General features: G+C 38.8%; 1 protein-coding gene across 5 annotated transcripts in view; it reads right to left on the reverse strand.

Annotated features, from left to right (window-relative positions):
• ANK3 (ankyrin 3) overlaps window positions 1-24,853 on the reverse strand; it is a 304,223-nt gene that overhangs the window by 156,382 nt on the left and 122,988 nt on the right. For all 5 annotated transcript variants that reach the window (XM_014557311.2, XM_032491465.1, XM_032491464.1 and 2 more), the window contains exons 8-9: window positions 13,856-13,954; window positions 868-966 (exon numbers count right to left, since the gene is read on the reverse strand). In XM_014557311.2, coding sequence (XP_014412797.1) covers window positions 868-966; window positions 13,856-13,954 — 198 coding nt within the window. The remainder of the gene's footprint in view (window positions 1-867; window positions 967-13,855; window positions 13,955-24,853) is intronic.

The following is a 24,853-nucleotide window of genomic DNA, read 5'->3' on the forward strand; positions in this document are numbered from 1 at the left end:
AAAACGGTGGCTGTTTAATTCTGTTGGACAGGTACCTCCAATGACTCGCCAATCTAAACCCTGCATTTCAAATGAGGGATGGAATTGTTCAGACCACCGTGACCCTGTCCATCTTCACTAGAGTTGCTGAGGAAACACTGACCAGAGGGCAAACAGGAGTAATAATGTGCTTTTCTTGTTTTGATAATGTTTAGAAATTAAGGCTCTTTATAAAGCTTAATATAACTTCTCAAAAATCACTGGTTTGATTTATAAAAATAGTTATGACCCAGAGGTAGTTTGGATGCCCCCAAATTTATTTACAAATAGTCTCTTTTTCAAACAGTGTCAGATGTTTTTACTATTTAAAAATCCAGGAGATACTGAGTAAAACATTAATTTTTTTCAGGCAATCATTGTGTGTCCCTTTCAGATATGTCCACTTTTTCAAATGCCCAAGCAAGGCGCAATCTCTCCAAAGTTTCCAGGCTTCATCAGTTAAGGAATATCTTGGCCTTTTTACTAGTCTGTGAACCCTCAGGAAATAAACTCAGAGGCTGGAGAGAGAGCACCAGCCCCTGGATTTTAGCCTGCAGATCTTGTAGTCCTTCCCCAACAAGCAAACCATTACTGGGCTATGAAAATTCCATAGAATAAAATCAGGCAGTAAGAGTTCCCGAAACAAAACAAAATAAAGACAAAAGCAACACACACACAACTCCATCTGGAGGCCGCATAAACCCCAGCTTAATTTTGAGGTTCTACAAAGATTTGGTGCTAAACCCAAACTATGGCATCTCCTATGTCATCCATAGCCTGGGTGAAGTAACTAGCCAAGGGGTTCAGAGATGAATACAGCGTGACGCCCAAAACCTGAAGAGAATTTACCTTGGTTTTTGAGAGAATGGGGGCAGCTCGATCGAGCAGCATCTCCACCACCTGCTCGTGGCCACTCCTGGCTCCACAGTGCAGCGGCGTCAGACCATCCTGTCGAACAAGGCAACATCCTCTGTCATGTTCAGTGGGAAATTCTATAAATGAGTGTATCTCGTCAAGATTCAGCACAGTGTCCAACAGCCTGTGGACCAGTGAACTTTGAACATTTACTCATCTTTATCTCATAAAATAATGTTATATTTTCATCTAGAGAACTACATTTTTCATAAGTTTGAGTAGTTGCCAAGTGTGTGATTTCCCACATACTAGAAAACTGACATTTAAAATGTAACTGTTCCACTACTCTTTTGACTAGCCAGTGGAATCTAAATACTGTAAGTAATTTGATACCCACCATTTAAAAAAAAATACACATCTATACCTCAATTAAAAATTTTTTTAAAATAAAAAATGAGTACACTTCAATTAAAAAAATTTTTTTAATTAAAAAAATTAAAATGTTAAGACAGTAGAGGAAAAAATTACAAACTTAGGAATTTGTAATAGGAATTTTACATTGGTCCTTTTTCCTTCTGCATGTCTATTTCCATTCCACTTCCCCCATATAATTTTATCTTCATGTAATATATTTATGTTTGACTGTTTTTTTTAATTGATTATCATATATTTCTCTGCCGTGAAAATATATAAATTTAAATTTGAAAAAGGCTTAAAGATTTCCTGAGACATAAGCCTTTATTTAAGAACTGAAACAAACAAACAAAAAACTGACTGGAATGGTCGTAATTATTCAAACACAACTGATCAAAACAGCAAAAATATATTACACATTTTGTGATTGTTAAGCAAGAGCAACAATTTATGAAAACTTCCTCTCTAAATGAGATGCACTTCTTTTCACCACTAGTCCATGTATCTGCCAATGAACAGTATTCACTGCTAGAATGAGGCAGGATCCAGCACCAGCACTGTCCCAGTTTTGTCTCTATAAATGTTAGTGCTGAGACATCTTTCTGCATAAACAAGCAGACCAGCTTTTGCTTTGGCAGGGTCACTAATTCTCTAAACTCCTTCTGAACTACACGCCACAAATCCCTTAATAATCTTTCATCAGGAATTTTTTTTTTCAATGATCTATCATAAGACAAGTCCATTAGGTCCTTCACTTTTGATTTCTAAGCATATGACATGCTGAAGAGTTGGTTATGTAATCATTAGAGTCATGCAGTTCTTAACAGGACACCAGTATTTTGAACTTTTCCCTCTGCCCCTCTCCGTCACCCCTTCCCCGCAGAGCTTCTGCACCCTGGGGCCTTTCTTTAGTACTAGGGGAGGAGGATTACTGTATTAAATAGGTGGGAAAGGAGAATTAATGGGGAGTTAAGGAAATGGAAACTTATTCACTTCAAACTATCTGAGTGGCCGCAAACCATACAGAGAAGTTTTCACACACCCGGTTTGTGTGTTCCTCAACGTGAAGATTCCCTCTGCTGACACTTCAGACTTACCCTAAGAATAGTCACATTTTCAAATACATCAAAAGTTGATTCAATGTACTGAAATCACTTTCCAGGTTGTGTGAGCAGATCTTGAAAGTGAGCCTGATTATCTTAATATTTAATCAATGAACTACAATCCTATTTCTAAACTCCTAGCCAAATCTCAATAGAATTAAAATGTTTTGAAAAATGAGATTTAAATTGCAAATATTACATGAGCTGGTTTGTATATACTTTGGGCATGTTTAAATATTCTGCCTTTTATGCTGATTTAAAACATTTGCTCTTATAAAGCAAAGTAAAGCAATATAACAGGCTTTCAAGCTGGAAACAACACTTTGCTAATAAAATAGAATAAAATAAAATCTGAGAGCAAATTAAAAATACCATAAAGTCCAAATGTCTTCCCAATGATGTCAAACCTGAAAATAACTGAAGGAGAAATAATATGATGATCACATCTACCTTCCCACACACACAAAATTCACATCCTCCAAGTGTGACTGTCTTTAATGAACTAAAAGGTCAAATTCGTTTCTTTCATTTTCTCATTAAGTAGACTCTAAGATGTAAGAGGCGGCAGATAATGTGTAGGCATTTTCAAACTATGGTCACACACAGGCAAAATAATTATTTTAGCTCAACTCATTTATCTTTGAAAATGATCTTCCCCCAAGCAAAATGCTACACATGGAACACAATGTTTGGCTATCTCAGAGCAAAATTTATTTCACCTCCTTAATCCTTTTGAACTCTACTGTTCCTTACAGACATACATTTTTTGCTGGTTTCACCTTTCTAAAAAAAAAAAGTTTTAATTATGTAAAACTTCAAACATATTTCAGACTAAAGTAGACCGAATAGTGTAACGAGCCACTAGGTGTAGCAGGTGCTTAGTGTCAACAGCTGTCACCTCGTGATCGACCCTGATTCATCTGTATCCTGACCTTTTTTCCATTCTTGTATTATTTTGAAGCAAAGCTAAGACATTCTATCATTGTATACAAGGTGTAATCTTCACTTTATAAATGAAGACGCTAAGGTTCAAAGAGGTTAAATGACTCATCCAAGGCTGCACAGGCTGAATCCAGAACAAGGCATATCTTGGGAGGAGTTATTAAAACAAAGCCGCTCTGCTCAAACTTTCAGCCACTCTTCACCTTTCTTTATCTACATTCTGCAGCTGCTACCTCTGATCTCTGGTATGTATGTATTAAAAACTCACAGAATCTACAGACTCAGCCAGGAGAGATGAGAGTTTTTTCTATCAGTGTAAGAGCTGTGAAGTGCTTTAGCACTCTAGCCATTGTTCCTTCAATCACCTTGCTTTAATGATAAAGTCCATTAGTTCCCCAAGCCGCATCAATCTCTAGCTCTTTCAACTGTAGCTTTACTTGCAATATTTTAAACATTGACTGCAAGTGGCTGACTCCTTTGGATCTTCTGCAGACCTGCTCTGAAACTTTTCAAAGGTGCATGGCTCTTCGAATAGCCAGAATCCCGGCAGGAGTGATGCCTCTCAGCAGGAAGCTGTACAAGGTGTCACGACTATCTGGCTGCACAGGCAGTGCCAGCCTGGCTGCTGGGACATTCACAGGTCAGTGGAAAACTAGTGCCTAGAGTTAATGTAAGATCTTTGATTAACATCACAGTTCCCTACAGTCATAAAGACGGAGACATGACCAGCTGATCCACAGTGAGACAGAAGAGTATCTGCCATGTAGTGATTCACAGTTCAGTTTAGAAAAAAAAAAAAAAAAAAGAGTGGGCACTGACATTACTTAATACCAGTTTTGGGGGGGCAAAAAGCAAATTTTAAATTTTGAACTAATTTCTTTGGTTTTAAAATAGGTGTGGCTTATTCACTTTCCTGAAGCACTTTCTGATTATGATGCTCCTATGTTCAAAAAGATCTTTAGTAACTGTCATTCCTGAGCCAAGTCTAAATTCCTCAGCTGAGCACTCCAAGTCTTCCAAAATCAGTCCCTGCTACACTTGACCTTCCCCTAATTCCCTTCCCTTCTGCCTCAATTGAACTATTTGCAGGTCCTGGTAAAAGCCTCTCATTTTCTTGTTTCTCTGCTTTGCCCACATGACTTCCATGTACCTCAAAGTTCCCTTTCTACTTTCACCGAGACCCAAATCCTTACCGTTTAAAGTACAATTTTTTGTTGAAGACATTTCCAAAGCTAGACATCATTATTCTACCATCAGGACTCCCCTCATATTTTATCTGAACCTCTTTTGGGGATCCTATGCCTTTTAACTTGGTATTTTAATTATTTGTGAGCATGCATTATAATTCCAACTACTCTGTTTCTGAGGACATAGTTACTAGCTTAAAAGGGATACTTGAATCTCAGAGAAGGCAACTCAGTATGTTTGTGAAAGTTGCTTAATAAAAATGACTGAGTAAATCAATCAATGAATGAGTTTTTCGGCTAGTCTTTTAAAAGTGTTTTCTAATTAGTTGCTTAAAAATTCCTTTCCTTGTTAACTTTTTTCAGATTAAACTGATTTTGTACTTTGCAAGTGCTATTAAAATGTCTTACCTTTCCAGGAAAATTAAATTCTCAATAAATAAGTGACTTACAAATTAGAACTACACTGAAGAATATGACTCAGTCTTCTTAGTATTAAGAATAAGAAAGTAAGAGAAATATCGGAATATTTACTCTAAGATTTTTCCTCTTGCTAATTCAAAACATTATAAGCTTCTATAACTCAATAAAAATATTAAAAATTTAATTTAAAAAATCATTATAAGCTTTAAAAAAAGAGCTACTGTGGATATTGTGTTTTACAACATAGAAGTGAACTGGTTTACATAGGGAACTGCTCTCTTTAAAATTGGGGCAATGCTCTTTCCAACACAAAATAAGGATTTTTACCTGCTCCCAACCTCTGGAAATATACAATGAATGTACAGTGTTACTTAGAATGGGTCCTAGACCAAAATGCAGTTCTTCAACTACATACAACAGTATATAGTTTTGACCTCCAGTTGAAAAATGCTTGACAAAGGCAGTTCTTGGGGCTCAAGGGAAGCTCCCTCAAGAAAGGCAGCATATGCAGTTGGACAGGAGAGAAGCGGAGAGGATGTGGAGTTGCCATAGTAACACTATGGGAGGGAAATGAAATTGCATGGGGTTAGTGATTCTTTTTCCAATTCCCTTGATTTTTAAAGCACTCACATAATGAATAAGTATTTCCTTGGGCAGAATTCTGAAGCAACATAAACCGGAGAGTCTAGATCTCATATTTCATTTCAGTGACAGTAATCTTATTAGTGAGGTGGAGAACTACACTTTACTGGCTGTACAAAATGCTCTCCAGTGTTAAGACTAAGAGCAAAATCTCGCACACGTGAAGGTCAAAAAGATTTTCTTTCAGGTTTGGTTTTTCTGAAAAGCACGAAAGCGGGGCATTAAAGCATCACATTTAGGAATACTGAACCCAGAATATGTCCTTACCAGGTTGAATTTGATCAAAGCCAATACTGAAATGATACAAGTTCATGACTTGGGAAACACTTTCAGAAAGAGACATCGTTTCTTTTGATTAGTATCCCCTAGGTTTCTCCTCTTCCCCCTAAGCAAAAGACTCAGTGTGGAGAAGTAAAAGGAAATCGAGCGGGGAGAACTCTGTGGAAATACACTTTTTTCTATGTCATGGCTATAAAACAGGATGTGATATTTAACTGAAGACTGAAAACACTGAAAGAAAAAGCAGGCAGTGCTCAGGAGAGGAGAGTTATAAAGACAGCCAGAGATAAAAGGCACCAATTAGAGTCGAAGAGCAAGCTATTCTCACATCTGTATTTTTCTCCAAAAATTCTGTTTCCTCATTTTGTATATGTTAGGCAATTGTAGATTTGGCCTGAGAGGAAGTGAAAAGATATTTTTTGAGGCCCCTCTATTGTCACATACACTTTGTATTTGTGATCTTACTGAATTTTTATAACAACTCCTGAGAAAGGCATCGGAAGTTTCATTTATAGGTGAGAAAGCTGCCAGAGCATTAATGTACCTCCTCAAGGTCATATGCAAGGAAACGGTTGGCACTAGAAGTTCCACGCAGGGTCGCCTCTGTCAGAGGGATTGGATTTCTTCTACTAGACCAAGCAATCTCCTTTTAAGATCAAGAATTCATTTCTGCCATTTATATACAGGAGGGAGAAAAAGCTCTTTCTAACGCTCTTCCTTGTTGTCCTGCCATACATTCTATGTTTAGAATTAAACTAAAATAAGGTAAAATCCTACCGTTGTTCTTTCTGCTTAGAAAACTACAGCTTTCCCCCTGCGCCTAAAACACGCCCTTCCTGTCTTTGTTGTTGTGCATTTCTCCACTCTGTTCTTCTTGTTTTTTGTTCTTTCTGATCTTCTTTTGGGTTACCTGAGTCTTATTTAGTATTCTAATGATTGATTCATCATATATATATCAATGGCCATCTCTTCTTTTGGCTTTTTTTTTTTTTTTTTGCAGGGGGAGCTAATTAGGTTTTTGTTCTATGGAGGTACTGGGGATTGAACTCCGGACCTCATGCATGGTAAGCATGCATTTTGTAACACTTGAATTATATCCTCCCTGCTCCTTTGGCTTTTTAACTAAATCTCTTTTTTCTTTTCTTTATTTTTTATGGGTTGCTCTAAAGATTAAAATACGTATCCTTAAATTATCAGTCTAAATAATATTACGAATTATATTACATAGTAACTGATATTATATATAATGTATTGAATTAATATTATGTAACTTCATATATGAGAAATCTACAATCTTGTAATTCCACTTACATTATTACTTTCATCTTTTTTGCTACAGATATAATTTAATGTTTTGGGGGGGTTGTGGAGGTAATTGGGTTTACTTATTTACGTATTTATTTTTTGAAGGAGGTAATGGGGATTGAACCCAGGACCTTGTGCACACTAAGCATGTGCTCTACCGCTCGAGCTATACCCTCCCTCTGTATATGGATATATATTTAACTTTTGCATGCATTATAATCAAGTTTTTAAAATTTTAAGAAAAATAGTTCCTTATCTGATTATTTATGACTTCTAACTTTTCTCTCTTTTATTTAGATCCACATTCCATCTAGCATCATTTCCCTTCAGAATGAAGAACTTTCTTTAGTATTTCTTTTCATATGGGTTGGATAATAACAAGCTATCTCAGCTTTTGCTTATCTGAAAATGTCTTTCTTTTGCTTTTATTATGGAAATTTACTGGCTATAAATTCTAGATTTACAGGTATTTTTCACTCAGCACCTTAAAGATGTCCCATTGTCTTCTGGCCTCCAGTGTTTTTGATAAGAAGTCAGATAACATACTCATCATTGTTTTCCCATTTATAATGAATCTTTTCCTCTGGCTGCTTACATTTTTAAAAAACCTTTGACATTCAGCTGTTTCAGTATGATGCGCCTCTGTGTGCTTTTCTTTGTAGTTATCCTTCTTGGGGTGCTAAGTTTCCTGGGTTTGCTGGTTGCAGTTTAAGATTGAATTTGGATATATATATATCTCTCCCCCACCATTCTCCTTCTCCTGTCCCTCTTGAACACCACTGTATGTTTCTATTTGGCTCTTGCTATTATTCCACAGATCGTTGGCATGGTGTTAATTTGATTTTCAATCTTTTTGCTTTCTGTTATTCAGGTTGGATGATGTTTATGCTTTGCTTTCAAGCTCACCAATTCTTTCGTCCTTTGCATTCCATCAGCTGTTTATCCCATCCAATGAATTTTTTTAAAATTTCAGATTTCATGTTTTTCAATTCTAGGATTTCTATCTGCCTTTTTTTTTTTTTTTGAAGGTTTCCTTACTGTCTCCTGAAATTCCCTTTTTCTTCATCCATTATATGTCTTTTCCTTCAGATTATTTAATATATTTAATGTACAGTAATTTTAAAATTAGGTACTGGGTGTTGTGAAAAATATACCACCACCAGACCTTGTAGGGACTTGCTTTCAGGCTTTCAATAATGGGTCTCTTTCAGTTTTGTATTTATTCCTAGTGTGGTCCCTTTAGCCCTAGAGCATTGTTATAACTCTTAAAATGCAGTCCTTCCAGTGTTTCAGTAAAAAACCAAAGGTGTTTACCAAGGCTCTCTCATGTGGTAATTAGGTCTCCTCTGCAATAGGAGAGAGATATTAAAAGAAATAGGATGTGACCGTTACTAACATACATCAAGGGAAAACAGGATAAACGTGTACTTCTGAGTGTCAAGGTGCAGCTTTGAGTGTAATACTGTAGTAATGGGGTGATATGGGGATGTGGGCAGTGGCACCTTGCTAGAAAGGCAGGAAGTTGAGAGAGGCATGGTTAGAGCGGCATTCTGGGAATCAGAGTATTGTTATTACTGACTCTATCTGGAAGTCCTGCATATTCTCTGGGGCACTAAATATAAGACCAGCTACCTTCATTATTGGATGGAGAAGTCAGTGAAAAGAGATGGAGAACTCAGAAGTTGTCACAAAGTCTTAAAATGGTTCTAACTTAGAGTTCATATTGAGCCTCTGATTTGGCTGTGAATTGGTGCAAAGGAAAATAAAAATGACAAGGGACCATCCATTGCCAAGTATCTTCCTTCAAAAAGTATGCAAATACACGTGCTAGGTTTGCAGAGAGCAAGAGTTAAATGGAAAGAAACAGCGGCTACTGTAAGTGGCCATTCCTAGAAAAGCCTTTCTATAAAGAAACAAATTAGGATGCTGCATATAGACGAGATTGAAGCATTTGCCTTGAAATGTGTTTACATCTCAGCACATTTGCCACCATTATTACCCCACATAGATTACACTGTTGTCATGGTGAGAACATCAAAGCTCTACTCTCACAGCAAATTTTGAGTGTACCATACAGTATAATTAACAAAAGTCACAACGATGTATCTTAGATCCTTGAACTTACTCATCTTATAACTGATGTGCCATAGCCATGCCCCAGTAAGGAGCAGGGAAGGACTCAGGTGTCTGGTGTCAGTGAATGTGAGTATCTGTGGGGCAAAAACCACTGACAACTGCAGTGGGTCTGTGGTGGCTGTGCTCGCCACTGGTTACTTCAGTGGTGCTGGGGTCTCCTGCAGAGCAGGTCACAGGGACCCACAGTCATTCCTGCCACGAGGCTGATGCTGACAGCCCTGCTCTTTCCCCCTTGTTCCTTCCCTTCTCTATTCGGCTCAGCTCTGCAGTCTCTGGCTGGAGTGAAACAGAAGTGAGTCCCTTTCATCAGTGCCCCCAAAGGCTGTGGAAGCTGGCTGCTCAACTGGTTCTCCCCTTCTTGGTGAGGTGAACTCTTTCTAGTTGGGGAGGTCACTCTTGGCCCTGAGCAGTGCTGGCCTAGGGGATGGGATGATGCAGGCAGAATGAAGTCCTTCCTTCCCTTTCTGTGCAGTTATTCTCAGTGGGTTTTTTTTTTTTAAACCAATTCCAAATCTTCCTTTTAAAAAAATTTTTCTTTTTTTGAGCTTTTTTTTTTTTAAAAAACAATTTTTCCAGTGCCCTAGCAGCTGGGAAAGCTTGTAAAATCACTGGGAAGAACTCACTGTCTATACTGAGATGGAAACTCAGACTCGGGAGGATGCACTTGCTTAAGGTCATTATTTTACCTGCTAGTCACACTTAAGACTAGAGATCAGGCACTAGGAAAAGAAAAAAAAAATCACTCTCATCCTGCTTCTCCAGCTGGCAAGGTCTCGCTCAGATCCTACATAAATGACTCTGACCACAACTCAAAGTTCACTTCCTTGATTGAAAGGGCACTAGGACGAGTCTGCTCTTAAACTGAATCCTTTACTAGGTCGGCAACACATGCAGGGAGCAGAGCAAGCAAACGAGGTCCCTGAGAGTGTGCTGGCCCCTGGGGTGAAATCCAGCGTTGTTTTCCTGTCTCTAAACCTGGGGGACCGGTGTGGAGGAGGTCAGATTGTTGATGCAACAAGGGAGCTATGAAAGTAGGAAGTACCTGGCAGGAGGTGGATGGGTAGATAATAATCTTATTTTTCTAAAGAACTACTGGATTGGGTCATTAAAACTTGTATTTATAAAATATTTTGCTACAACAGAAATTAACACAACATTGTAAACAGACTACACTTCAATTAAAAAAAAAATAAGTGAAAAATTTTGCTTTCTGTTGTTAGGCTTGTCCCAGGGCTTTCTGACATTTTCTCTGGTCCCCTCCCTTTCACCCACACACCCAGTCACTGCTCAGTCATTTCAGCAAGAGAGAACGGAAGCTTTGATGGAGAGAACACACAACAGTCGACATATCTGGGGTATGCACTGTGCTTTCTTCCACACAGTCTGCCAGGAATTCAGTCTGTGCCCGAGTGAGACCCCACCCCCACCCAACTCCCTGCAGGACAACAGAAGAATGACAGGCTTTTCTGTTCCCTGTTTCTCCAAGTCTCCTTCACATCCACACGTCACTCACAAAACACAAGACAAAAGTAACTCCATGTTAAAGCTGAATAGATGGTCACAAACAGTCGACACCTTGTTTAAAATAAGACACCCTTTCAAACAGGGAGGCAAAAGGGCAAAAGAAATTGAGTGCGTACTGAATTTGCCCACATACAGCACAGTACTCCGTACCTCTGATGCTTTTATCCAGAAGTGTCTGTATGTTTTTATCCTGGACCTCCCCTGTGACACTATGTGCCCTGCAAGATGGGGCCTGAATTTCCTATGTACCCTTTCCTCCTCCCGCTGTACCAACTACAGCAAGTAAGTGTTTGATAAATGATGCAAAATGACTGGCAAGCAATTGTACGGCTCTGGTGATGGACGGTTGTATCAAGAGTGGGAGAAATAAGGCAATTTCTAACTGGCACACTCACTAAAACGCCATCTGGATACCCAGGTATTCCCTTTCCTGCTTGGCTCCAGTAGCTCCGACTTCTCTTCACAAAAGTTCTCCCTATTCACAGGTGATCCTTTAGCCCTACTGGTAACCAAGTGGCATAAGCAATGATTCTCTAATTTTTATTTCTCACAATCATTTTAAATAGCCTATACTCAGTGGAAGACCCCTGACATTTAAAATAGCAGTTCTAGCAGGCTGGTGATGGTTTCTTATCGAATAATGCCAAGTCAGTTCACCAAGACCTCCCTTCAGTTCACTTCCCCAGTCAGACAGTCTTGTTGGGGTCAATCCTCATCTTCCTTCATTTCTCCTCTCCAGAAAAGCCAGTTTCTTCGGCGCTACACACATGGTTTTCAGGCCCAAGAGGTACCAAGAAAAAGAAGTCTGGGTCTCCTGCCAAATCCCCATGGCTGGGCCGTCCTCGGGTCAGAGTACACAGGGGACAGACCGCCCAGCAGCTGCACGAGGGTAGGGAAAGTGTCTTGTCAACTTGCTCTCCACCTAGCTGTGCCCCCAGCAGGCACTCAGTCATCATCCCCTGACTGAGTGAATACATGCTCCGAATTATAAAAGATGTTGTGTATCAAGGAACTATGGGAATCAAGTTCAGGTTACCAGGCCAGTTTTAGAAACATGGAGATCAAGATTCTTGGAAAGAAGAAGCACGGGAGGTACAATTACAAGACAGGGAAAACTATCGAAAACCCTTTGAGAGGAGGCTGTGTATGGTCAGACCACATTTTATGAGCCTCACTCTTAACTCACACCTTGTAACAAACACATGAAATACTGAAAAAGTAAATCCCTAGTTAAAAGTTTAATGTTCCTTGGCGCTCTGACTTAACAGAGGCGTACCTTGTTTTATCGTGTTTTGCAGATACTGCATTTTTTTTTTAATTGAAGGTTTGTGGCAATCCTGCGTCAGGCAAGTCTATCGGCACCATTTTTCCAACAGCATTTGCTCACTTTGTGTCTCTGTGTCACATTTTGGTAATTCTCACAACATTGCAAACTTTTTCATTATTATTATATTTGTTGTGGTGATTTCTAGTTAGTGATTCTTATGTTACTATTGCAAAAAAAAAATTATGACTTATTAAAGGCTCAGATAATGGTTAGCTTTTTGTTTTTAGCAATAAAGCAATTTTTTAAAAGTATGTACATTTTAAAGACATAATGCTATTGCACACTTAAAAGACTCCAGCACAGAGTAAACATAACTTATATATACACTGGGAAGCCAGAAAATTCATGTGACTCACTTACGTGCAGCATTTGCATAATTTATTGCCGTGGTCTGGAACTGAACCCGCAGTATCTCCAGGGTACTGTCTGTACTAGTAATGGCTGGAATTTGTTTCTGGTCTACTTTATGCCAGCACAGCTTATAAACATTAGCTTGATCACTGCAACAACCCTTCAAGATGGCTATTAATTTTCTCTATTTTCAGATAGAGATATTACACACAGAAGGTTACACAGCCGACCTAAGTCCGTCCGCTAAGCTCACCTTCTGGGATTCCAACTTGATTCTAAGTTTCCCTTCTTCCCCTCCTTATATGTATCGCGCTGAACAAGCAACATGTCAAACACCTAGCTAGACTGATCTGTGTTTAAAAAACTGTTCTCAATCGTGGTAAAAAGCACATAATATGAAACTTACCTCCTAACCACCTCTAGGTACCCAGGTCAGTAGTGTTAGCCACATTCATGCTGTTGTGTGACGTCTCGAGAACTTCATCTTACAAAATTGAAATTCTATCCCACTGAACAACAATTCCCCATTTCCCTGTCCCCCCAGCCCCAGCAACCACCGTTCTGCTTCTGTTTCTACAATTTTGTCTACGCTAAATACCTCATATAAGTGGAATCGCACAGTATTTGTACTTTGGTGAATGGTTTCTTTCACTCAGCACAATGTCCTCAACGCCCATTCATGTTGAAGAAAGTGATAGGATTTCCTTGTAAGGCTGAATAATATTCCACTGTATTCCTCACGTTCTCTTTATCCATTGATCTGTCCACGGATATTTGGGTTGCTTCTACCTCTTGGCTATTGTGAATAACGCTGCAATGAACGTGGTTGTGCAAATGTTGCTTCAAGATACTTTCAATTTGGGGGGCTATATACTCCAAAGGAGAATTGCTGGATCATATGCTAGTTCTATTTTCAGTTTTTTAAGGACCCTCCATACTGTTTTTTTTAATAGTGGCTGCACAATTTTCCACTTCCACCAGCAGTGTGTAAAGGGAGACAGATTTGTTTTTAAGTAGAAACACTGTCAGTCTTAGTAGCAAATTGACCCAACAGCTCTGCCTGCAGTATAAAGCAGTGACTCAATTCTTAAAAATTTAACTCAACTAGAACTCTAGACCTAGGCCTTAGGGTCTATAATTAAAGCCATGCACTATTTAAACATGTATTAAAGATTTATAAATATGGATCATTATCCCATTTTAAGAAGAATAAACTCGGCAGTCATTTCCTAAGACACCACAGCAAATGAAGTAAAGATAAAGCCAGTGCTGAGCCAGCACCACAGGTATTCAGAGACGTACTCCTGCTTCCTGAGAAGAAGGACAAGCACATGAAGAGGCTGCACTCTTACCCTTGTTTTGGCATCGATTTTAGCTCCTCGATCAAGCAATAGTTTTACCATATTGGCATTTCCTCTTTTTGATGCAACATGTAAAGGAGTGATGTCATTCTGTGGGAGAACGGAAGAAAAAATACAGTTTTGTTATCTTGAGTTTAACCAAAACATTGCTTCCTAAATCTTCCCCAACATGTCTTCATACTTTTTCTTATCTTTAAAAAAAAAAAAAATCCATTATGAACAGAATGCTTCTCAACATCTCTCTCTGACAGTAATTTTACTCAAAGGAGACTCAAAAGAGGGATGAATTTTCAGGGACACACTCTGTGGGAAAGGGTCCAAGTCTGTTCCATTTGACTGACATGACTGACGGATGAGATGTTGATTGTGTTTGCTCTGAAATCCTGCACCTTTAAGTCAGTGTGTTTTCCTGTAAACTTGGGTGACACATCCTGGCTACTGAGTGGCTGGCTAAGTGGCTGATTAGTCAGCTGAGACTCAGCTCAAGGAGTGTCAGGTTACTCAGAGCCTGCTCTGGGTCATCTGAGCACAAGCTGTCAAGGAGAGACGAGAGTAACTCAAACTGGGAAATCTGTCAGTGCTCTACGTGCTCACAGGACTTTTCATGCATGGTGGGCTCAACTGTGTTCACAGGCATTTATTAGCAATCTCTCAGAAAAATGACTATGATGATTTTTTTTTAAACTACTGTTGAGGAACAGACATCTTGTCAGGACAATCTGACATTCCAATCACAGTCCCCTTGATACCACAGTCCTTTCCTCCATGCGTCCTACAGGTGCTTTGATTGTTTCCAGACTGTCAAGGAAACGTGTGTAGAGTGAAAACATTCTCTATTTTGGCTTCTTACTGTTGTGTAAGGACAATATGGATTTAAGGTCTGCGATTTACAAAAGTCAGTTACACGAGAATTGAACTAGGCTCATAAGGGGTTATATTTTTGCCATGTGACAGTAGATACGCCATCCTAGCTACCAGGTATTGACTCTTTCCGTATGAATTAGGCACTGGGTTAAACTCTTTACTCTTTCACTTGGTTTCCATAATTCTCATTATGCTGCAAGCAATCTGAATCACAATGCCCATTTTACAGGTGTACAAACACCCAGCAAAACCAGGATTCAAATTAAACTATGACTCAAACTAATGCTTTTGGGAAAAAGCACATTTTCAAACAGACAGAAAGTTTGAAAGACATAATGAACCTCATGTACTCATCATTCTGTTTCAATTATGATCAAACTTTTCCCAGTATTATTTCTTTTATACTCCCTACTGTATTTTTCTGGCTGAAGGAGTTTAAGAGGAGAAAGAAAATCTTAGGCATATTATTTCACCCACAAATACTGCAATTTAGCTATCTCTAACAGATAGGGATGCTTGTAAACAAATAATCACCATATCTTTATATCTAACAAAGTGAGAATAATTCCTTCAAAACACTAAAACCATGTCAATGTTAAATTCTCCCATTATCTCAGTACAATTGCTCAAATTAGAAAACCTACATCTTGCAGTAAGTTGAAATGTCCGCTAAGTCTCTTTTAATCTCCATAGTTACCCTACTCCACCTTCTTCTTTCCATACCCATATATTTATTGAAAAAACTAGGTAATGTATCACGTAGAGAAACAGAAACAGACTCACAGACATAGAAAACAAATTTATGGTTACCAAAGGGGAAAGCTGGGGGTCGGGGAGGGATAAATTAGGAGTTTGAGATTAACATATACACACAGCTATATATAAAATAGATAAACAACAGGGAACTACTGTATAGTATAGGGAACTATACTCAGTATCTTGTAATAACCTATAATGGAAAAGAATCTGAAAAAGAATATATATACATGTATAACTGAATCACTTTGCTATACCCTTGAGACTAACACAACATTGTCAATTAACTATATTTCTATTAAAAATGCTTAAAAATTTACTGTGTAGAACTTCCTGCATTCTGGATTTGACTGATTGCATTTTCATGAAGTGTTGTTTAACGTGTTCTTTTTGTATTTTCTATAAACTTTTCTAGTTAAATGCTTTGAGTCATTATACATTCTCCCATCTGAATAACTCTTTAACTCATTATTCTTAGGTGCTAAGGTATAAATCAATTCAACAACAGTTAGTTCACTAAGTGAAAGGAAGAGAAAGAGACCTGAGTAAAACACCTGTACTTTAGTGACGCTGGCAGGGAGTGGACAGGACTGATATCATCCCTTCTAGAGCAAGCAGGGGGCAAAGGGCCAGGTATCAAATTATTTCTGGCTTTGCAGGCCACACAATCTCTACTGCAACTCGTCAGTGCTGCCTTTGTAGTGATAAAGCAGCCACATACAGCAGGTACAGAAAGGGGAGCGGCTGTGTTCCAATAAAACTTCATTTACAAAAACAGCTGGTGGGCTGCATCTGGCTGGTGGGCGGTCGTTTTGCCCTCTGCCCTAGACCCTAACAGCTTGTGGCTGAAGGCTTGAGCTGTGTGTGACAGGCCACGAGAGAGGAAGGAACACTGCAGGCTGTGCACTGTATATGCTTTGGGCCCCTCTGGTGCCGACGGGTTTCGGGTGTGAATGAAAGCTGGCAGAAGGAAATAAACTTCCCGATGACTTTTTGATGGTCTTGCTTGTCTCCACTGTCTGACTACAAGTATGTAAATAACCCAAGTGGCACAGCAGATGAATCCCAGACCTAAGACAGCAGATGGAGAGTCAGGTTAGGTCTAAAGGAAGCACAGTCTAACAGCAGAGCTCACTGAGCCCAGAGTGGGGAATGATGCGAGGACCTCATCACTCCCCAGGGTGAGTCAGGGCTTACGTGCTATTCCCCTTTAAAAATGTGCCCTTGCCCGGAGGAGAAGGACCTAACTAACCTTTGTCACAAGTAGGCTAATTTTAGTGTGACGAAGAGCTCCATTTCTAATTTTGCTCTCTTCCATATTCATGTACTCTCATACAACGATGTGGAGATGTCAAAAGGGTGCCTTGAAGCTCAAACTCCTCCATTTTTCTACACTTCTCTGACCCTCCTAGAGGAATACTTTATATTTATACAGCAGTTAAAAAAGTGTTGTAAATTACTTATGTAATTTCATCTTACCTTCATAACAATATACTTAAGATCCATATCATTAATCCAATTTGACAGATAATAAGCAGAGGAGTAGAACTGGTCGGTAATTTGTAAATTAAGAGACAGCTAATTAGAGGCAGAATTAGCGTCAGAATTCAGTTTTCTAGACTAGGGGTGGGGATGGGGTGAGGGATGCGGTATTTTCAGTCAGGGATCATCAGGGCTCTGCCTAAAGACTGCTGCCTCTCACCTCCATCCAGCGGAGCTTCTGAATGAAACGCATACTTTTGGATTCCTGAATCGGGCGGTGATGGGGAGGCTCCTGCCCATTAGGAGCAAGTCAAATTGAAAGTGGGGCCTTTGGACCACTCAATGGGACATTTATATTTAGAATCCTCAGTTAACCAATAAAAATCTTTTTTCCCCTCAGGAATGCAGACTGAAACACAAAGGAAAAAGAAGAGTGGAAAGAAAGAACAGAGCACCCAAGAGCTGTGGGATGATATGAAACCGCTGATTGGAGTCTCATGAGGAGATGAGAGAAAATAGGGCAGGAGAAATATCTGAAGAGATCACGGTCAAGAATTATCTCAAAATCATGAAGTATGTTAAACGACATGTCCAAGAAGCTTGGAGGACACCAAGCAAGACAAACAACAAACAAGTGGACTCCACAACTGGACACATCAGTCCAATGGCTGAAAATGAAAGAAAAAGGAAAAACCTGGAAAGGAACCAGAGGGAAAATTGACATATTTCATACAGGAAATAAAGACAGCAATTTCAGCATCAAAAATTATGCAATGCAGAAAATAAAGTGGCATCTTTAAATACTGAAAATAAACCCCTGTCAAATGAGACTAGAGATGGCAAAAATGAACGTGGATACAAAAGATAATGGACTGTCTAAAGCAAAAGCAGTTAACAATGAATTGTGGGTTTATAATATAAACAAAAGTAAAATGCGTATTTTATGCCAAAGATGGCAGGAAAGAATTAGAATTATCCTATGATCAGACTTTCGCACTATATGGACAGTGATACAACATTTGAAGGTGGACTGTAGTAAGAACACAGGAAATATGATATACTATTAGATTAACAAGTAAGACATAAAACAGTGTGAAAATGATGCTCTTATTTCTATATATTTATGTATGTATATTTATGTATAAGATACATACACAGTCTAAGAAGGCTGTAGAGATACTGACCCAAATGTTAGTAATGTATCTCTCGATGGTGAGATTATAGATGATTTTTTGCTTCTTCACGCTTTTCTTAAAATTTCTACTGTGTACATTTATACAATATACTGTGAAAACATGGCTGTATTTCTTTTTCAATATTGCCCATTTTGCACCACCCCCATCTCTGTCTCAGCTTCCAACAGGTGCCTTCTTCACTCTGATGGCCACAGAGAGGTTTTCCCTGCTCATTAACTCTCCTAATATTTGAACTGTGAAGGAACCTGTTAAGCCTGGAGATATCCTCAAGGTAAATATATATTACTAATTTTCCCCATTAGTGTAGAAAATTAAGTATGGTTTCTAAGAAGAAACCTGAATTAAAACTTGCATAAAACACTTTCAATTGGGAGTTCAAGATTTGCGAATCTTAACCACTATATTTAAAATAGATAAACAACAAGTTTCTACCGTATAGCACAGGGAACTATATACAATATCTTGTAGTAAACTATAATGAAAAAGAATATGAAAATAAATATATGTATGTACACATATGACTGAAACATTATGCTGTACACCAGAAATAACTGACATATTGTAAACTGATTATACTTCAATAATAAAAAAGAAAAAAAAAACACATTCAACCTAGAGTTTTGAGGCTGACCTAAATTTAGTGCAAACAAATGCAAACGGTACTCTAATTTTGTATGCATTATCTTGTTAATAGAATATTTTTTCTTGTACCAAAGATACAGCACTCAAAATATAATATATAAGCATTTCAAAAGTTTTTTTTTTTTTAAACCAAGGAGGATCTCTGAGTTCATTCAGTCTAATCACTTATTCTATAGATAAGAAAGAGACTAGAGAGGTTAAGTGATTTGCCTGGAGTCACAAAGCTGGAGGCCTGGTCAAGACTCCAGATTTCCCAATTCCCAGGCATCACCCCTTCCATTTCACTAAGCTCTTTGGGCTTATTTAAAAGTCACCATTTTCCTCTGTAAGAGCACAACTGTGTCTTACTTAACTTTTCCATCAAACTAATCAATGCAACAATTATTCACTCTAAAAAAATGAAAGTGTAAATATAATAAACCAATGCCTTCCTTTCTCTAGGTGGTACTTCTCCTCAATCCTTTTGGGAGGATAGTAGAAAAAGACAAAAAAGTAATCACATCTATACACATATACATGTTACAAACAGCAATGAAGGAAAAGGACTGTAAAAATCTTTATACAAAACACTAACAGGATTTGGATAAGTATTCAGAATTTTGACTGAACAAAATTACAGTACTCAGCAGGCTTAATTCTCTCAAATTTCTGGGCCCATAACCTAATTAAGTATTTAATAAAACAACATGAATCACTGCTGTATCCCCTATTGTGCAGATTTCATTCTCACTGTACTGTGATTTCTAGCACTTTTTCCTTCTACGTTAATTTCCTTCCATCTTGATTTTCCAGTAAGACTTCATCTATAACCTACACTTCTCAAAGGCACCAATCACTGAAGTTGCAGAGTTAAAAAAAAAAATCTCAATTTAGAAGAATAGGTTTTGCCTTCCACTTTTGGAAAAAAAGAAGCAAATCACCCAGAACAAGCTGAACTCTCTCAGGAATTCTACAAATTCAACAGATTCCTTTACAATTCATCACACTTCTAGACAATACTATATGTCATATTGGTTAAATGATATATTATACAATGATCACTGTTTAGAGTAAGATTCTTTAACACCAGAAATAAAGATTTTTACTATTTTTTTTTAAATGGACGTACTGAGGATTGAATCTAGGACCTCGTGCGTGCAAACTGCACACTTTTACTACTGTGTTTCTTAAACTATAAAACTGGCTTAGATGATTTTTAATAATGAGTTTAGGGGCTGGGGAATTCTATCCTGGTTCCAACTTATTTTAATCCCATTTCTCAGTGTAAATCCAGTGAGCCAGCACATGTCATTGGGAACGAGAAGCCCAGGCCCTAATTCTCACTCCTCCACACCCAACTTGCTGATGATGACACTCGGAATGCACCTTATCCTCTATGGACTTACATTCTCATCTGTGTAATGGACATAATACCTCTAGGGCCTCCATCACGGGGCTGCCAAGAGGAGAGATGAGATAACTCATATTGAAGCAAAAGGAAACACAGGTATCCCATCTCTCTTACCTCATTTAACCCACTCAACAACCTTAGTAAGTGGTACTATCAAATTTTTTTGCTTTATGTTACAGATGAGGACACTAAAACTCAAACAAATCCCAATCACTTGCCAAATGTCACAAAGCTGCTATCATTTCACTCCAAAGTTCATAGTTCTCTTGTTAGACTGGACCATGCTGCCCCTGCACTTCTAAGCAGTACAAACATGACCAGTTCTTCCTCTCAGAGCACTTCTGGAGCAGCTACCAAGGCACAGAGTGCACTGTGGGCAGGCTGTGCGGTAGTTAAGGGCTAACATTCTGGAGCCAGAGTGCTTAGGTTCAAATCCCAGGCCTGCTCTATACCAGCTGCATAACCTTAGGCAAGTTTAGTTCATTTCTCTGTATCTGCAAAATTGGGCCAATAACACTACCTTTATTATAGAATTATCATGAGCATTCAATGAGTTAATCAGCATAGAGTCTTAAGAATGGCGCTTGGCATTTAGTCTACACCACAAAAGTGTCACTTATTAGTATTCTTTATTGCTTATCATGTAGACATTTAAGAATGTATGAAACAGAGGGGAGGAGGGTATAGCTCAAGTGGTAGAGCGCATGTTTAGCACGCATGAGGCCCTGGGTTCAATAGCCAGGACCACCATTGAATAAATACATAATAAATGAACCTAATTACTTACCCTATACAAAAATAAATAATTAAAAAAAAGAATTTATGAAACACCACATCTCACAAAGACATTATGAAATAGTTTGGGTAGAAAAGACATGCAGACCTGAAATAACTGGTAAAGTCTAGGAAGGTGCTAAACTTGGCAGTTCTTAGGATGGACGCCAAGGGGTAGAAGTGTGGGCTTAGCACAGCTAAGTCTGTGAAACTTCAGAAAGTCCGCGGCTGAGGCGAGTAGTGACAGAGAGCAAGGGGAGCTGTGGCTGACAGCACCACCCATACCTGCGGTACGTAAGTTGCTATGTGACTAGAACATGCTGGAAACACCTGAGTGCCATATTTTTAAAAATACGGCCCTGGAAGAAACAGCTACCTCTGCTGGGAAATCATGGGACTGCTGATCTATTTCTCTCCTCTCAATTCTCAAAAACCCAACTACGTGGCAGCAAGTTCCTTCATGAAATAATCACCGAAGCAAGATCATTTCTGCAACTCCCCAAAGCAAAATCAGGGCCATTTGCTACCTTACTGTGATAAATGGCAGGCTTTTCATTCCATTTAAATGCATACAGGGCAGCTGATTACCAATCTCCTCCAACCCCTCATCTTTCTCTTTTTTAAACAAAATGTCAGGGGAGGTTATCATTAAGTGAAAGAGTAAGTGAATGGCATCACTCACAATCCTCCAGATAATGAAAGACTATGACTCTTTTAGTTTCTTGATATGGTCTCAATTGAACACAAATTCTAAAATAATTAAATGTTGAGAGGGAATCTGGTATCTTCTGCTAATTCTTCCCATTTGTAGTCATTTTTACCTCTAAATTGCTATTATGATCAAAAAAAAAATTCAAAGTGGCAAAACAAGATGTCAGAAGATGAAGATTTCAATGTGGTAATGACTTACATTTAAAACATAGACCTTTAAAGATCCGTATATTTTCTCATCCTGTCCTCTTATACTGCATCCCTACCCCTGGTGTGAAGATCAACAGGAAAATAATTAGTAAATGGTTCACAGGGAAAGCACTGGAAAGACATTTAAGCAAGGCTTACTAGCATCCTTGTTCACCGCATAGACATGTGCCTTTTGAAAAGGCTTTTAGTTTCTGAGAGCAGCAGCTGAAGATCAGAGAATGCCACCCCAAAATGTGCCACTTTGGCATAATGATTGCTCTTTGTTATGCTCCTCTGTCTAAAAACAGGGCATAAATTTCCCTTTGTAAAGGTGCCTCCTCTCCCTTGCCAGATACTTACCTTCTCACGATTTACCACCCCTGGAAGCCCAAACCCCCTTTCCTCCGTCTTGTAACTTTCCCACAAATTTATCACCCATTGTTAAAATGGTATATAAGCCTCCGGGGTTTAATTGCTTCTTGGGTCTTCACTTCCTTTCTATGAAGACTTCCACAGGCATACACAAACCTTTCTCTTGTTCATCTGTCTTTTGTTCATTTAATTGGCAGAACCTCAGCAACTAAACCAAAGAGAGTAGAGGCAAAAGCTTTTTGTTTTTTCCTCTCCAAGGTCATATCAGCTAATCTCCAGGCACAGAGCAAGTACTCAATAAATGTTTGATAAATAATATTTAACAGTCATATAGGTTTTGATACAATGTAGAAAAAACAGTGTTGAATTTCTGTTCCCTTTAATTTCTTTTGGAGTATAAAAACACATTTTTTCCTGTAAATGTTTTGTTTTTTTCCCCACTCTGTTGGGGAATAAAATTTGCCACCCCAAAAATGTGTCTTTTTGGAATGCAGATTATTTCAAGCTGAAAACAATCAAGGCCCAAAAAACTCAGGAAGAACCTTTGACCAACTCCCTAACTGTCCAAAAGAATTTAGATAGACTGCCTGTTCCTGGAATAGAGCCATCACAAGAGATATCTGAAAAGAATATGGGCTAGATGTGGTAGGGGAAAACTCAGCAGGACCTGGAGATCAGAGTCCACTCTGTGTCCTATTTACTCTCCCTGGCGCAGCAAACATTTGTTTACCAAACATTTGCTTTTTCATTTCATTGCCTTCCTTCCCTCTGCAGTCACAAACCACTACTCCCAGCTTCCTCTTTCGTCTTAAGATGGTATTTAAGGTGAGGACTGCACCCATTTGGGCAAGTGACTCAGTTTTCCTGGGTTTCTTCCATGTATAGGTGTTATTAAACTTGTTTACTTTTTCTCCTGTTAATCTGTCTCATGTCCATTTAATTCTTAGACCAGACAGCAGAACCTAGAAGGGGAGAGGAAAATTCCTTCCTTCCTGGCACCTGCAAGTCTTCACTGAAACTTTACTTTTATAATAGGTTTACTGAGATGTAATTCATATACCATAAAATTGATCATTTTAAAGTGTGCAATTCTGTGGGTTTTAGTATATTCACAAAGTTGTGCAACCATGGTATCTACTTAGAACATTTTCATCCTCCAGCTAAAAAAAGAAATAGCAGGCTCTGAACAGAATCACTCGTGCTAAGCCCCACCAAGTCTTAATACATAACCTAATTGTGGTTTCAGCCTCTCCCAGGAATGTGACTTTTAACCTGTCAATCTAGAATTACCTGGTCAGCACTAGTGAGGTCATCTGCCTGAGAGACCCTTCCCTTCCCCCAAAGGAAGGTGACCTTGCCTGAAATAATCCACTCACTGTTTGCTAGAAACGTCTTTTTTCCATCCCCACCTTCTGCTTATAAAATCTTCCATTTTGTGTAGCTCCTCAGAGCTCCTTTCTGTTTGCTGGATGGAATGCTGCCTGATTCATGAATAGTCATTGAATAAAGCCAATTAGATCTTTACATTTACTCAGTTGAATTGTGTTTTTTCAACAATCATCAAAATAAACTCCATACCATTAAGCAGTCGCTTTCCATTCTTCTCTACCCCTGACCCCTTGGCAACCACTGACCTACTTTCTGTCTCTGTGGATTTGCCGAAACTGGACATTTCATAGAAAAGGAATCATACACTATGTGGCCTTTTGGGTCCAGCTTCTCTCACTGAGCACGTTTTCAAGATGCATCCACATCGTAGTACATATCAGTACCTCCTTTCTTTTCATGAGAATGCCTGACTTTTAATACTTAAGAAATCTATACAACACATGCAAGCAAATGATTCTTTAATGATAAGAATTCAAGACTTCTAGCATATACTCAGGAATATTTCAAACAGTGGAATACAAGGTAAGACCCTAGCCTTCACAGTCCCATACCTAAGTAAGGGTTTTCTAACAACAACAAAATTCAACCTCGGATGGCCTATTATTAATAATACAAGTATAAATAAACTCAGAAACTTCTCTTATACTACGGCCATCATCATTAGGATGACCACCATTATTAGTAGAAGTCCCTTTTCCTCTCACTTACTTCATCAGGCTCTAATGAAATTGAGACAGGAGGGAAGGGGGCAGGCCACAGCCACTCAAGGAATGACAGCAATTTAACACCAAAATGGTGGAAGACTCACCTCCTAGTTGGCCTTGAGGATTAAAAAGTTTGACTTCTAATAGACCTTGAGCTTCATTATATGCTCATTGTAACAGTGATCAAATAACATGCCCACAGGGGCCATGACAGCCCCAAGGCTAACCGCAAAAGGCCAAAGAGTGGGCAGTGAGTGGCCCAATTCCTGGGCATCTCAGCCCCTTCCCCAGGGCAATTGGATTGATCCCACCTGTAGGCACGTGAAGTCACTGAGACCATAAAAAGTGACAAGACCACGCCTAGCAGCCCTTTTCGCTCCCTCCCCTTTGAAGTTGGCCCGCACTCTGTCTATGGAGTGTGTACCTACTTTTACTTTAACCTGAGCACCCAATTCCCACACTTCTTTCCTTGCCTTATACTCTATGCAGTATGCATCTCTCTAAATAAATCTACTTTTAC

This window comes from Camelus ferus, chromosome 11 (assembly GCF_009834535.1).
Source record: "Camelus ferus isolate YT-003-E chromosome 11, BCGSAC_Cfer_1.0, whole genome shotgun sequence".
In the NCBI taxonomy this organism is placed as follows: domain Eukaryota; kingdom Metazoa; phylum Chordata; class Mammalia; order Artiodactyla; family Camelidae; genus Camelus; species Camelus ferus.